This window comes from Mandrillus leucophaeus, unplaced genomic scaffold (assembly GCF_000951045.1).
Source record: "Mandrillus leucophaeus isolate KB7577 unplaced genomic scaffold, Mleu.le_1.0 Scaffold145, whole genome shotgun sequence".
NCBI lineage: Eukaryota > Metazoa > Chordata > Mammalia > Primates > Cercopithecidae > Mandrillus > Mandrillus leucophaeus.
In genome coordinates, this window is record NW_012101421.1 from 1,432,006 (window position 1) to 1,444,863 (window position 12,858).

Genomic DNA, 12,858 nt, shown 5'->3' on the forward strand with positions numbered 1-12,858 from the left:
AACCCAAACCAACCCTGTTCCTTCTTCCTGAATTTGAGAATCGTGTCTGAGTGTTAAGTATTTTAAAACAGATTCAGCTAGGTTTGCCAATGAAAACTTGCAGCTTAGTAACTGCATCTTGCCTGTTTTTATTTTAGAAAGAAGTTCTGAGAGATTTACTTTCCTAAGGGAGGCAGTTCCCCTCACACAGAAGGATGCTTTCAGAACACGAAAGCCTCATGGGTCTCAAGTCCTGTGAGTGCAGTACCAGACACTTCCTCATCGACTTGTCAGTGACTTTTGAGGAGGTGCTCCAGTGTCAGAATTTTACAGGGTATTCTTTTTGCCTATAGTATTTACATTTTGGGAGACATGTTAGGAGAAAAAAATACTTTTTTTGATAAAGGAGATCTAAGATGGAAAATGAGATCTAACATGGAAAATTAGGTATCAATTCACCTCAACTCAATATGGATTAAAAGTGTCTTTCTTCTAATGCCAAGAAACAGAGACACGTTTCACAGGTCTATAAAACTAGACTGGTGGGTCTTGTCTTTCAATTTATTTTTTTGTTTTGGTAGCAGGAAGAGATAAGATGTAAGTTCATCCTGCAAGTTTTGCTGCCGCCTCGCTGGCTGACCTTGCTATTCAAGAGGGCACGGTGTGCACCTCGGTCATGGGCTGTCCGCACGTCTGGAATCTGGGGCCAGACTCTGGGGTGCAGGGGAGTAGATGGTGCCTTGCTCTGAGAACTAACACAATCCTCAGATGTATATTCTCTAAAAAAGAATAATGACGATGCCATTATATTTTGGAATACTTAATCATATTTAGCAAAAATTCTGAGACTAATGTAAAAGTATGGTAATAATGTATTTTCTTTGAAAGAGAGGGAAGAAGTGGTTTATGAAATAAACAAGTCCTCTTCTAGGTATTTTAAAAATACTCAACAGATGTGGCATATATAATAAGAAAGGCTGGTGCATCTGATTTCTGAGCTCTCGTAAAGCATGAAGCAGGTTGAGAAAGGGTAATGCATGCTGACAAATGCTCTTCAGACCTCTCGTCATCAGACACCAGGGGAAGGAGACCCTCAAACCGGAGAATTATAATTCAACAGAAACTGTCATTTCCCCAGATGTCATGGGAGTATTACATGCAAAAACCAGCCCTGCAGTGAGTGGGCTTAAACTCAGACTTAATTCTTCAATACAGGACTCTTTACTGACTTGTTCTAAGTTTTCAGTGATGAACCCAAATAAGACTGAGCTTCAAGTGACAGGGTTCTGAGAATCTTTGGAGTCATTCTGTCCACTAATCCTAAGAGAATCAATGTAGATAACAGTCCCCAAACCTCAATGGATTATTTAAAAGTGAACAGATGTTACCTAAAATATCAGAATCAAAATTATGTGTAAAACATATCCGGGTGTATTGTGTATGCATCTATACATGTTTATATATGTATATTATTTTTTCTCTGCTCAACAAAATTAGCAGCAGTTACAGATAAATTATTGTGGTCATGATTTGTGTGATTTCTAAGGACAACATATATCCGTTTATCAACACATGACTTTTGGAAAATGCCTTCTCATAAAAAGATCCCCACCAAGCATATAACATTAAAGTGTCAATTCATAGCACTAACATTTTCAGGCACAAGAGTAAAACAATTAGCATGAAGCAATCTGAATGACGGAGCACAGAACATAGTTAATTGTCTAAAGTCAACCCTCCTAAAAGAAGGGAATTGTTGTTCAAAGTGTTTTTTTTTTTTTTTTTTTTTTTTTAAGATTTTTATTTTTTTCAGCTTTGGCTGTTTTGTAATAAATATCATACCTTCTCGCCTAAACCTACTTGGGTAAGAATGACTTCTCTGCACATGCCTTTTTTCCTGTTAGCAGCTGCTGAGTGTTTGTTGAGTGACGTACAAGGCACACCTCCAAGTGTTCTGTACAGCATTTTTATTGATGTACAAAATAGCCTGTTCACCATTCAAAAACGTAATCTGCATAGTAAGAGTTTCTCTTATCCCTATTTACAGAGAAGGTTTTTAGTGCAAAAACATGAAATTGTGTCCCAGCCCACCCCTTCTAGCACACGCATTGATCAGTTTTGTTCCATGCTGGCTGAGGGTTATTTGGCTATATTTTGGGCCTCCAGCCATTAATGAACTGCATTATCTTCTTCACCTGCAGTTTGCTCAATTTGAAATCCTCTGAGAGGATTTCTTCCGTTAGCTGAACAAGCAGGTTCCCATCAATCTTTTCAGTAACAAAGAATGATATGACATCTTCGGACAAACCAATGAACCGTAGTGACTTGGCCACTTCCTCTATAGAGAGTCCTGATAGGTCAGCCGGTGGCTGCCACGGGGAACCATCGCCACAGGATCTGGGGGCCAGCTGGAGGTGGAGCGGAGATGAGAAAGGGTAGGAGGCAGAGAAGATGTCCTGCATGCCCTTTTTAACAAAATACTGGTCCTCAGAGAGATCTGGTGACCCAGACTTGGGGTCTTCCTCAGCACCATCAATTTTCAGAGGCAAAGGAGATGTTTCGGAGGCGACCTTCTCTTCTACTAGTTTTGGAGCCCTGGGGGGTAAGGCAGGGCATGAAGTACTCTGCTTTGTCACGCCAGCTGCAAGAGTTTTCACATCTGTACTCTCCAGAGAGTAGCTGGCTGACTTGGGACAACCAGAGACGCTGCTACTGAATTCTGCAGTGACTGAGCTAGGGGGGCTGGACAAGAGCTCACAGCCATCAAAATCGAAAGGTGCTGGGCAGTTTCTCTTTGGTGTGCCTGGCGTCTTTTGTCTAGGGTAACTGTAACTCCTGCTTGGATCCAGAAGGAAGTCACTCCTGGTCTGGCTCTCTGATGCTCCCAAATAATGATTAGGCCACGAGAGCCGAGAGGACACAGCTTCAGCAGAAGGACTTCCAAATGGGGATTTCAGGTCCACAGAATCAGTTTTCACTCGGTTACATGGATAGCAGGAAACAGGAGTGCTTTCAGAAGGACTTGTGTCAGTTTTAGTGACGCTGCTTAAAAGCAAACACACAAAGAGGAATCAGTTACAAGAAAAAAGCCAAATCCCAAGGCTTTCGTTATTTATAGATGTTACTGCTGAATAGAAAAGTGCAGTTAGTTTTGAATTCAATAAAGTTCCTGCTAACTTCACTGGTTTTTTTTTTTTTAAAGAATCTTTAATAAAATACATTGGTAATTTTAGATATGTACATAATGATTTAAAATGCTACAGAGGAGATAAAACAAGTATTTCACCTAGTAAGAAAATCATTGTTAATAGGTGCCCCATTGTAAATGGGTCTTTATGATGAGGAAAATTATTAAGTCATGTGTAGGCTCTGCACCAACAGGTGCCATGATGGATGAATGATGTCTGCAGTGAGCGAGGGTAGAGTGAGAGAACAGTAAATGGGTGGCGCATGCTTGCCATGCTTGCGCTACAATGACATGATGGCATCACACCACCCGTGACTCTATTTCCATCCAAAAGTCTGAGGTAGGAGGAAATGCTTCGAATAAAATGCTAATCCTTGCCTTGGTTTCTGAACAATCGAGTAACATTAGCACAAGGATTTAAATGTCCAGAGAACAAAAAATACCTGCCAAGAGAGCTACTTTAAACTGTAACGAGCGCATGTGGAGTGGTGGATGAGGCTCTGGGGGGGCCGTGTTTTAAGAGCAACAGGAAACTAGAGTGTGCTCAAAGGAGGGTGAGCAGGCCGGTGAGGGGTCTGACAGTGACGTCAGGGAAGCAGCAGAGGGAGGCACGGATGTTTCCTTTGGAGAAGAGAAGACTTCTATCACAGCTGACTCGGAATTTTCATGAGTCGACAAAGAGATACGGGATGGACCTATTTTTATTTCTTTAGACCTAAGAAATGATTGAGAGTTACATAGAGATTGATTTCAACTCAATATAATAAAGTTTTTTTTTTTTTTTTTTAAAGTATTGCTACTTGCCAACAATGGAATGAGCTGTGTTGTAGAAGAATGAGCTCAGAGCACTGGAAGTATCCAGACAAAAGGAAATGACCACCCAACAGTGATGGTCAAAAGGGGACTCCTGTCTGGGGATTCAGAGTAGACAGCCAATGGGACCCTTTCCATTTCAGGTCCTGGTCGAAGGTGCTGTCTGCTGAAGGTACTGTCTGCTCGTGTCAAAGTCAGAGTGGAAAGAACTAGATGCTGATCTGTGAGAACTGACGGCAGCCCCTGGGGTGTTTCCAGGAGAATCTAGTTGGCCTTTACCTCTGAATTTCTCAGATTGGTGTGGCATCTTTTCTTCCCAAGACACACTGGCTCTTCCATCCTAGCTAAGGGGCCCCAGCATGCTCACCCAGTGAAATTATTTAAAAAACTAAAAAGCCATTTCCTCTCCCACCACCCTGCCTCAGTTAGGGCTACCCTGAAAATGCTCTCAAGAACCCATGAACTGCTGGTTGAGAAGATAAGCGTGCAGCGGGGCCTGGCAAGAAGACTTACATGTTGTGTAGCCCTGAAGAATAGTAGGACAAGGTGGGGCTGGGAGAGCGAGTCTGTTGCCGCGCTGGCTTGACTGTGCGAGGAGGGATGGAGGGACTGGTGGACAAAGGCTTTGCGCTTCGGGGTGGAACAGGTGGGGCGTTCAGGAGCCGGCATTCTTCTCTGACCTGGCGCAGAAAAGAACACTCCAGGTTAGCAACAGACTGACAATGCCACTGGGGGCCAGCTCAATCCTGCAGACTTGCTCAAGTCACTCCTCTTAAACCATAACAGCAGGGTGTAAGCACGGCAGAGAGAAGATTGAAGTAAACAAGAATGATGGGAAGCACAGAGGCTGCCAGAGAGCAAATCAGACGCCTGTCACACACTTGCTGGGACAGAATGACTTTTGAAAGAAACTGCTTCGCAAATGCTGGCTGCTACTGAAATACAGAAAGTAATATGAAATATGGCAAGTAAAAGTATCTATGGTTAAAGAGCTAGTGACATGTGAGGATGGATAAAAAGGAAGTATTAAGAAAATAAGAACATAAGGCATTCACAAATTTAACTTGAGGATTCATCTCTTCTATTAGGTTGTGTTTTTTTTCACTGTTCAAGCTGAATTCAATCTGATCCAAACCTTAGAGAACCCTGGACCTGGTCCAGGGCTAAAGCTCCTTCTGAAGTCATGTTCAGGGAATTTTTTTTTTTTTTGAAATGGAGTCTCACTCTGTCGCCCAGGTTGGAATGCAGTGGCACAATCTTGGCTCAGCTCACTGCAACCTCTGCTTCCTGGGCTCAGGTGATCCTCCCACATCACCCTCCCGAGAGGGCACCTAATTTTTCATATTTTTAGTAGAGATGAAGTTTCTGTTGCCCATGCTGGAGTGCAGTGGCGCCATCTTGGCTCACTGCAACCTCCGCTTCCCGAGTTCAAGCGGTTCTCCTGCCTCAGCCTCCTGAGTAGCTGAGATTACAGGCACCTGCCACCACACCCGGCTAATTTTTGTATTTGGAGTAGAGTCGGGGTTTGAACATGTTGGCCAGGCTGGTCTTGAACTCCTGATCTCAAGTCATCCACTTGCCTGGGCCTCCCAAAGTGCTGGGATTACAGGTATGTGACACTGCGCCTGCCCGGCAAGGGCTTCGGAAATGTAAATGTGAGTATCACTGGAGGATCTTGTTTAAAATGCAGATTTTGATTTTGTTGACACAGGGTGGGGCCTGAGAATCTGTGTTTCTACCAAGTTCCCAGGTGATACTGATGCTACTGGACCACGGTCTACTCACTGACAAGGCTGCAGAAGGAGTAACGAAGCGGCTCTCTACATCTGGAAAGTACTTTTTAAAAGAGCTGCTTCTAGCTCTCTCCTTTCCTTCGTCTTCACACTGGAGAGGATCTAGCTGATCTGTGATGTCCATGGCGTCTCTGAGACTGCCTGCTGTTCCCCTAATTTGCTTTCCATTCCTTGCAGGCATTTCAGAATATAATCACCAATGAAGCGACATTTTTCATGTACTTCTCCGTGTCAGGCAGCAGGGGGCAGTTTATACCTGGCTCTGCCAGTCTACCCTAAGCTATAGCGGTAAAAATATTAATAGAGCCAATAGCCAATTCTGACTCTGTCAAAAATGCTATGCTTTGAAATGCTCTCCCGGTCTACTTTTAGGCTATGTCCCCACCAAGTTTTTCACCTTCACTTTCAACTCCTTTCTGGCCAAGCAGCTCTGGGATAAGACAAGAAAACAGCAAGCTCCTATTAGCTTTGGTACTGAGTTTGCTTAAGCTGAAATGAAATGGGTTCATGTCATCACACTGCATCTCCTACTATCTACACCGCACCCAGGATCTCTACCTCACACCCCAGGCCTGATCCACTTGCCAGAGAAAATCAGCCATTAAGAAGAGATGCATGGCTATGGGTAGCCCAGTAAATCCAATTCTAAATGAAATGGAAGCAAGTCTCTCATTGGCTACATTTCTTCCCGGGGCTGCCGATCACTGCTCCTACCTGCAGGGCCGACAGCCCTGGTTACTGGGGCCCAGTGGGTTGGGGAGAGGGAATGGTTTCATCTGGAGAAGCTCTGTAGACTAAAAGAAAATATTCGGAGCAGCAGATTTCTTCCACAATAGATGCAGGCTTTCCCCTTGTGAGCTTTTAAAAAGGTGGTGGATGACTGCAGAAAGGATGCCCAGGAGGAAATGAGGTTTGGATAACGACATGAGAGGAATGCTTGGCTGGGCTGGCCCAGGAAAGACCCTTGCACCATTCTGGGGTCTTCCTTTTTTTTTTTTTGAGATGGAGTTTCACTCTTGTTGCTCAGGCTGGAGGGCAATGGCGTGATCTCGGCTCACTGCAACCTCCGCCTCCCAGGTTCAAGCGATTCTCCTGCCTCTGCCTCCTGAGTATAGCTGGGATCACAGACATGCACCACGACACCCGGCTAATTTTGCATTTTTAGTAGAGAGGGGGTTTCGTCATGCTGGCCAGGGTGGTCTCGAACTGCTGACCTCAGGTGATCCACCCTCCTTGGCCACCTGGGTCTTCTTAAGAGGCTGAGAACTGACCAGGATGTTACAGCTTAGGCTGGGCCACCCCGCTTTATAGCTTTGGTTCATCTTCCACTGCCTTGTTAGTGAACTGTAAAGTAGCCAAATGTGTCTGTTTCTTAGGGAATATCTGTAGACTTTAGGGTGGATGGGTGTCACTTCATTACAGATGTGCTTGGTTCTATTTATGTTTATAGTAATAGCTCATGGAAAATGCGAGACGATAAGGACTCTGTCAGTTAACTTCTTAATTTTAAAATAAGTACTTAGTCACTTCCCAATATTGGATTAGAGTGGAACATGAGGAAAACATGGTTAATGCTGGATTCAATTTAGCATTTTCAAAACTTTAGAATTAGCCATTAAATATGACATTTCATTAGGAAACACTTACCTGAGATGTCAATTATAATATGCTCAGATGCCAATTACAATATGTATTTTGATTTACAATAGTCAGCTGACTTTGGTCTATAAACTCAGAAAAGAAGCCACTTGCAGTTGAAATTGACCTAAAGGAACTCCCCTCTTCCTGTTCTCATAACCAATCCCAGATACCCAAGGTCACTTAGAGCTGGTTCCGCCACCTTCACAACTAGGGACTCCTGAAGGGCTAATATATTTCCCACAATGGCGAGGAGAGGGCAGTAGTGAAGAGAAACACTTCCAAGCTACAGGGCCTGGTGAGGAGGTAGCCGGGGCCAACTGGAGTGTTTATGGTTGGTGCTCAAGACAGAATTTGAGACGTGGAAAGCTTTTGCGGTGGCCACTTGACTCCTGAAGGGAGTTAAAGAACTAGTGTGTGTGTGTGTGTGTGTGTGTGTGTGTGAGAGAGAGAGAGAGAGAGAAAGAGAGAGAAACAAGCTGATTCTTACTCTTAGGAGATGGGATGTTGTCAGCGATGAAGCAAGAATATGAGGCCAGGATTTTTTTCTGTTGTGATGGGAGGGCAATCTGGGTGTCGCTATGTGAGGTCAAGGTAAAAGAATTAGGCTTACCTGAAACTCACTTTAGAGAAAGGTTTTTTTTTTTTTTTTAAAGGATGACTTTAAAGGGACTCCATTCATGACAAGAATTTCGAGTGTCATTTTGTTGAGGCACAGAGTGAGTGGCTTGTGCTACGCCAGGCAGGTGGGGGGCAGCCCATGGCAGGTGGGCACAGCTGAGGACTCCACAGACACATCGCTAAGTGGCATTATAACTTTCAACTTGTTGCTGCATGGGTGGCCGCTCTGATGATGGCCTATTTATCTGCATCTTAAGGGAAGAATGACATGCTGTGGTGGGATGTATGCATTTTGGGATTCAGAAGTGGCAGAGTGAGGGTATATTGTACCATCTTACATCCTATCTCTTACTGTCAGAACAGTAACAGTTCTATTACTCTTTGCTTCTTGATTTGATTCACGTGGGATATTTACATCCAGGAGGAAGGTAGCTGTGTTTCAGATGAATTTTATCTGTCAATAAGAGACAATTTATAAGACTAGACGGTCAATCACCCTATTTCCAGTTTTCCTTCATATTCAATTTAGCTTTTAAGTGTAACATTTTCAGCACATCCCTTCTGGAAGCCTCAGCATGTGGCTCTCATCATGTTACTGGCTGTCTCTGGTGGCTCCCTCTGATTCCTGGATAAAGGCCGGCCTCCCCTGCCTGCCACCCAGGGCTCTGTGCAGTCAGAGTCCCACGCATCTTTCTAGCAAGCTCTCCCACTGCTCCTAGTCTATATGGGCACACAGGTCCACGCAAAGTGGTGGACTCGGTGTCCCCCCCAGCACACCCTGTGCTTTCCTGCCACTTTCTCTGGTTTAGTTTTTACTGCCCACCACACCTACCAGTTCCTGTGGGCCAGCCCCACACATTACACACTCTGTGTGCCACACACTGTTCATATTTACTTACTCTCCATCTATATTTAATGAGCCTGAGAGCTAAAACGTAGGGACTGCCATACTTGCTATCACCATCCTGGGGATAGCAGAGTTTGGGGGTTTGTCACTCCTGGCACGAGCATGTCACACAGAATGCCTGGTAGATGTTAAGGAATGTCACAAAAAATACCAAAAAAAAAAAAAAAAAAAGGCACTTAAAAAACCCATATACCATAGAATATCTTTTATATGTTTATGTGGAAATTATTATTGACAAGTCATTTGGGCTGGATGTTAAGTTTTTTTTGGTACACTGAGTCAATTTAGGGAAAAAAAGGCACCAGCAGACCTGGCACATACAATCACCACCAACTCTACCACCACCCGTTGACACAGTGTCAAGGTGAAAATGACAATGACAGTATTCCTGAACTAGGAAATGCTGTGGCTTTAATCTAGCATACCCCAGAGTAATGACTATTCTAAAATGAAGATCTAAAGGACTATATTGTGCCTAATGGACTATTTGTTTCCAATGCAACGTTTACGACTGGATTTCCACCGGCAACACAAGGAGAGAGGGGCCCTTGTAGTATCAGGAATGAACCTCCAACCCTCGTGCTCAGTGAAGAGCTGGCATTCTGTTTTGAGGTGGGTGTTACCGTCCACTGCAGATGATGGTGATCTTTGCCTATGTGTAGTTAATTTCTGGTTATGAGTACCTTGAGTATTCACAGAGAAGCTCCTGGAACCAAAGTCCTGTTGATGACAGGCTCAATGGACACAGTGTGGATACAGGGAGTACCCAAAGCCTCGCTTCATGAGCAATTCCCTGGCCTAAAGCTTTTCTTCGCAGCTGCTCCACCGCGAGCATACGTCTCTCCTCTTGCTCCTTCAGAGTAAATCTGTCTCTTTTCTAAAATGTTCAGTGTTTCAGTTATCATCAAACATGAGACACCACTAACCTGGTGTTGATACAAGTCTCCTTGGTATTCACATGGCAGATCACGAATGCAGAGCTAAACAGAAAGCTCACTTATTAAAGAGGTAGAAACGGTGAGTTCTGTTCTTTCTTGACTTCACCCTCTTTAGTCAATGAGGTCTATTCCTGGAGAGGCATATTCGGGCAACTGAAATAATCTAAGAGTGGGGGCTTAAAGCAAACTGTAAAAGGTGTCTGTCCTGGGGGCTGCCAGCCGGGATCACAAGCATCGACTTCCATCATCCCTAAAAGTCTGAAGAACATGGCTGTCGCTTTCTCTTTTCCTACCGCCTCTATTAATTCCACTTTGCTATTTGTTCAAATATATTGAGTGCCTATCATGTGCTCATTGAGTTAGTGTTGAGTTACAACAGTGAGTTATGAGGGAGGGAAACAAATACATAATTAAAATACAATCTGGTAAGTGTAATAATAGAAGTATGTGCAAGGTTCATGGGAGCACCATGAATTTACTCAAAGTGGCAGGAGAAGAACAAATTCACAGGTGATTTTACTGAGAAAGTCTTAGGAGGGATTGTGAGTGTGCAAAAGGTAGAACATAAAAGAACATGGCATGAAAGAAGAACCAGAATGATGATCTGGTCTGCGGGCTTAGATGATGAAACAAAACACTGGTGCCGTTCATCAGACAGAAATTTGGAAGAACAGGGCTTGGGAGAAGCAGAGGAGGTCGGTTTTGAAAACACTAACTTTGAGCTCAGTGTTCTAATGATAGTTAGAATCTGAAGTTATGGCGGCACTGAGATCCCAGATGAGAAGCGAGGAAGGTTGAACCCCCAAGGGATGGGCAGAAGACAGAGGAGGGGAAAAACAGATAACTGCACTTTAATGCTCACAGAGCAGAATCATGCTTCAATGGCGTCAAGGAAGCCAAGGGAGGGAGAGCTGCAGGGGAACAACAGTGCAAAGATGGAGACATGTCAGGAAGTCAGAAAAGGGGCTGGAAGAGGTTCCCCTTATGTGACAGTTAGCAAGTCACTGGTGATCTTAGCAAATGAGGTGTGAGTCAAGTGAGGGGGCAGAGCCAGACTCTAGTGAGTCAAAGCTAGACAGGAGGGAAGAGTGGTGTTGGTGAGGGCAGACCACTCTTCTCAGGAATTGTCTGGAAAGGAAGGAGTGAGGCAGTTGTTAGAAAAGGATACTGGTTTGAAGGAGGCATGCCTTTTCAAAAAAACTTTAAAGAAACTTGAAAAAATGTGCCTGGGTATGTATATGCATGCATGTAAGCTGGAGGTCAAGTGCACACTGACGCCTGGGACTCTGCTGTCCTTTAACTTAAGAAGATAAAGGGGAGACCATTTTTCCATTGTTCCCTGCCTCTGTCATGCCATCAGTGGCCACATAAAGCTAGAAAAATAATTAATGGTAGCATATCATCTAACAGTGAAAGCAAAGATGAAACACACCTAATAGAACAAACGCTCTGGAAAGCTTCAAGTTTCTAAGTGGAGGTGGTCAACAAAGTCAAGCGCAACTCCAATCTATGGTCCAAATCAAACACATCATAAAATGGAACTATTTTCTTTACTTTCAGAATACTGCCCAGGCAGCTTAACGTCATTTCCTGAGTCCTAGAATAGACATTTAACCTTCTTTTCCCTTCTCCCTTTCTTACAGTTCTAACTCTTGCTTAGCTGGGAGGGAACTGAGCACAGGTCAAGGATCAGTAATTTGAAAAGTGGAAAACAAGGTCTCCTCTAAATTGCCACATGTTGAAAATAATGCATGAGAATTTGTTAACAGTAGGAAGCTCATGATTGCATGAGTGGAAAGCAGAGTTACATGTAGATCTCTGGAGGGAAAAAAATGATACATACATACAATTGGAGTGTTTTCTACATAGTATCTATGAAATACTTTCTTTCTCCTGTTACATCTTTTTCTCTGACACTTCCTAGGGGTTTATGAAACAGCATCACTAAGACTGGGGGCTTTCTGGTACAACAGCATTTCTTGGAAAGCCTTTGTTTCTCACAACTTCGACTCCTCTGTTCTGTGGAAGAAACACAACTTTCACATGCAGTCACTAACAGGACCAAAGAGCTTAAGAAAGGTAAAAGGACAGTTAACTATGGCATGGTCTTTACTTAACAGTTTTCAGATGGCCTTTTGGGAAAAAAAATCAGTTTCAGAGCAGTGGTGGCTGCTCAATCTTACATACAAGACAATGGATCTAGGGACATCTGCTGACCGGGCCATGTATTTCCTTAGTTAACCTTCTAGAACCAATTGTCACATGCCTGGCAGGGGTGTGGGGGAGGGAGTATACCTCCTGTCTCAAAGATCATATTGCTCGGAATTGTGGACAATCAGTAAAGATATTTTGGCACACTCAGGTGGAGTACGGATCGTTTTGTTTCCATATTGACAATGATTAAGAAAATACATACACTGCAGGGGAGCTTGATTTTAAATGAGATTCACCTTTCTTGTGCATTTTCTTCCCTAAAAAGCTAAATGCAGGACAAGTCAGCAACCCAAAGAAAGGAGTTTTGTAACCATGCTTCCTTGAACTTTGTAACTTTGCCTTCACTGACTGCCCTCTGCCCTGTATTTTACATTTCTTCCCACACTCCCAGATAACAAAATCATTACAGCCGTAAGAAATCTTATTTATAAAGAGGCTTTTATACAAAGAGTTCATAGCCCTGTCGCATAACCATCAGTGGATATTTTCAGCCAAACAAAAATTAAAGTTTTATAATGACAAAGTACAATAAATGAACCTCTATTTGATTAATTACACGAGGGCAAATGTGATTTACAGTCAAAATCCTGATTCTTAGACATATGAGCTTCTTTTATCCATTTTTATACATTGATGATAAGGACTTAAGACAGATCTTTCTCAGAAATGGTCTCCAATATTCCAGCCTCAGGCAAAGGAGGCCCAGGGGAAGGAGCGGGCAGCCACTCACTCAGTGGCAGGAGGGGCAAGTGGTTCTGAAAAGATGTA

At 43.5% G+C, this 12,858-nt stretch overlaps 1 protein-coding gene across 1 annotated transcript in view; it reads right to left on the bottom strand.

Moving 5' to 3' along the window:
• Window positions 1-400: 400 nt before the first annotated feature.
• Window positions 401-12,858, bottom strand: part of GAREM (GRB2 associated, regulator of MAPK1) — a 172,897-nt gene continuing 160,439 nt past the window's right edge. Inside the window, exons 5-6 of the mRNA XM_011974387.1 lie at window positions 4,493-4,659; window positions 401-3,024 (exon numbers count right to left, since the gene is read on the bottom strand). Of these exons, the coding sequence (XP_011829777.1) occupies window positions 2,127-3,024; window positions 4,493-4,659 (1,065 nt within the window). The 3' untranslated portion in view covers window positions 401-2,126. The remainder of the gene's footprint in view (window positions 3,025-4,492; window positions 4,660-12,858) is intronic.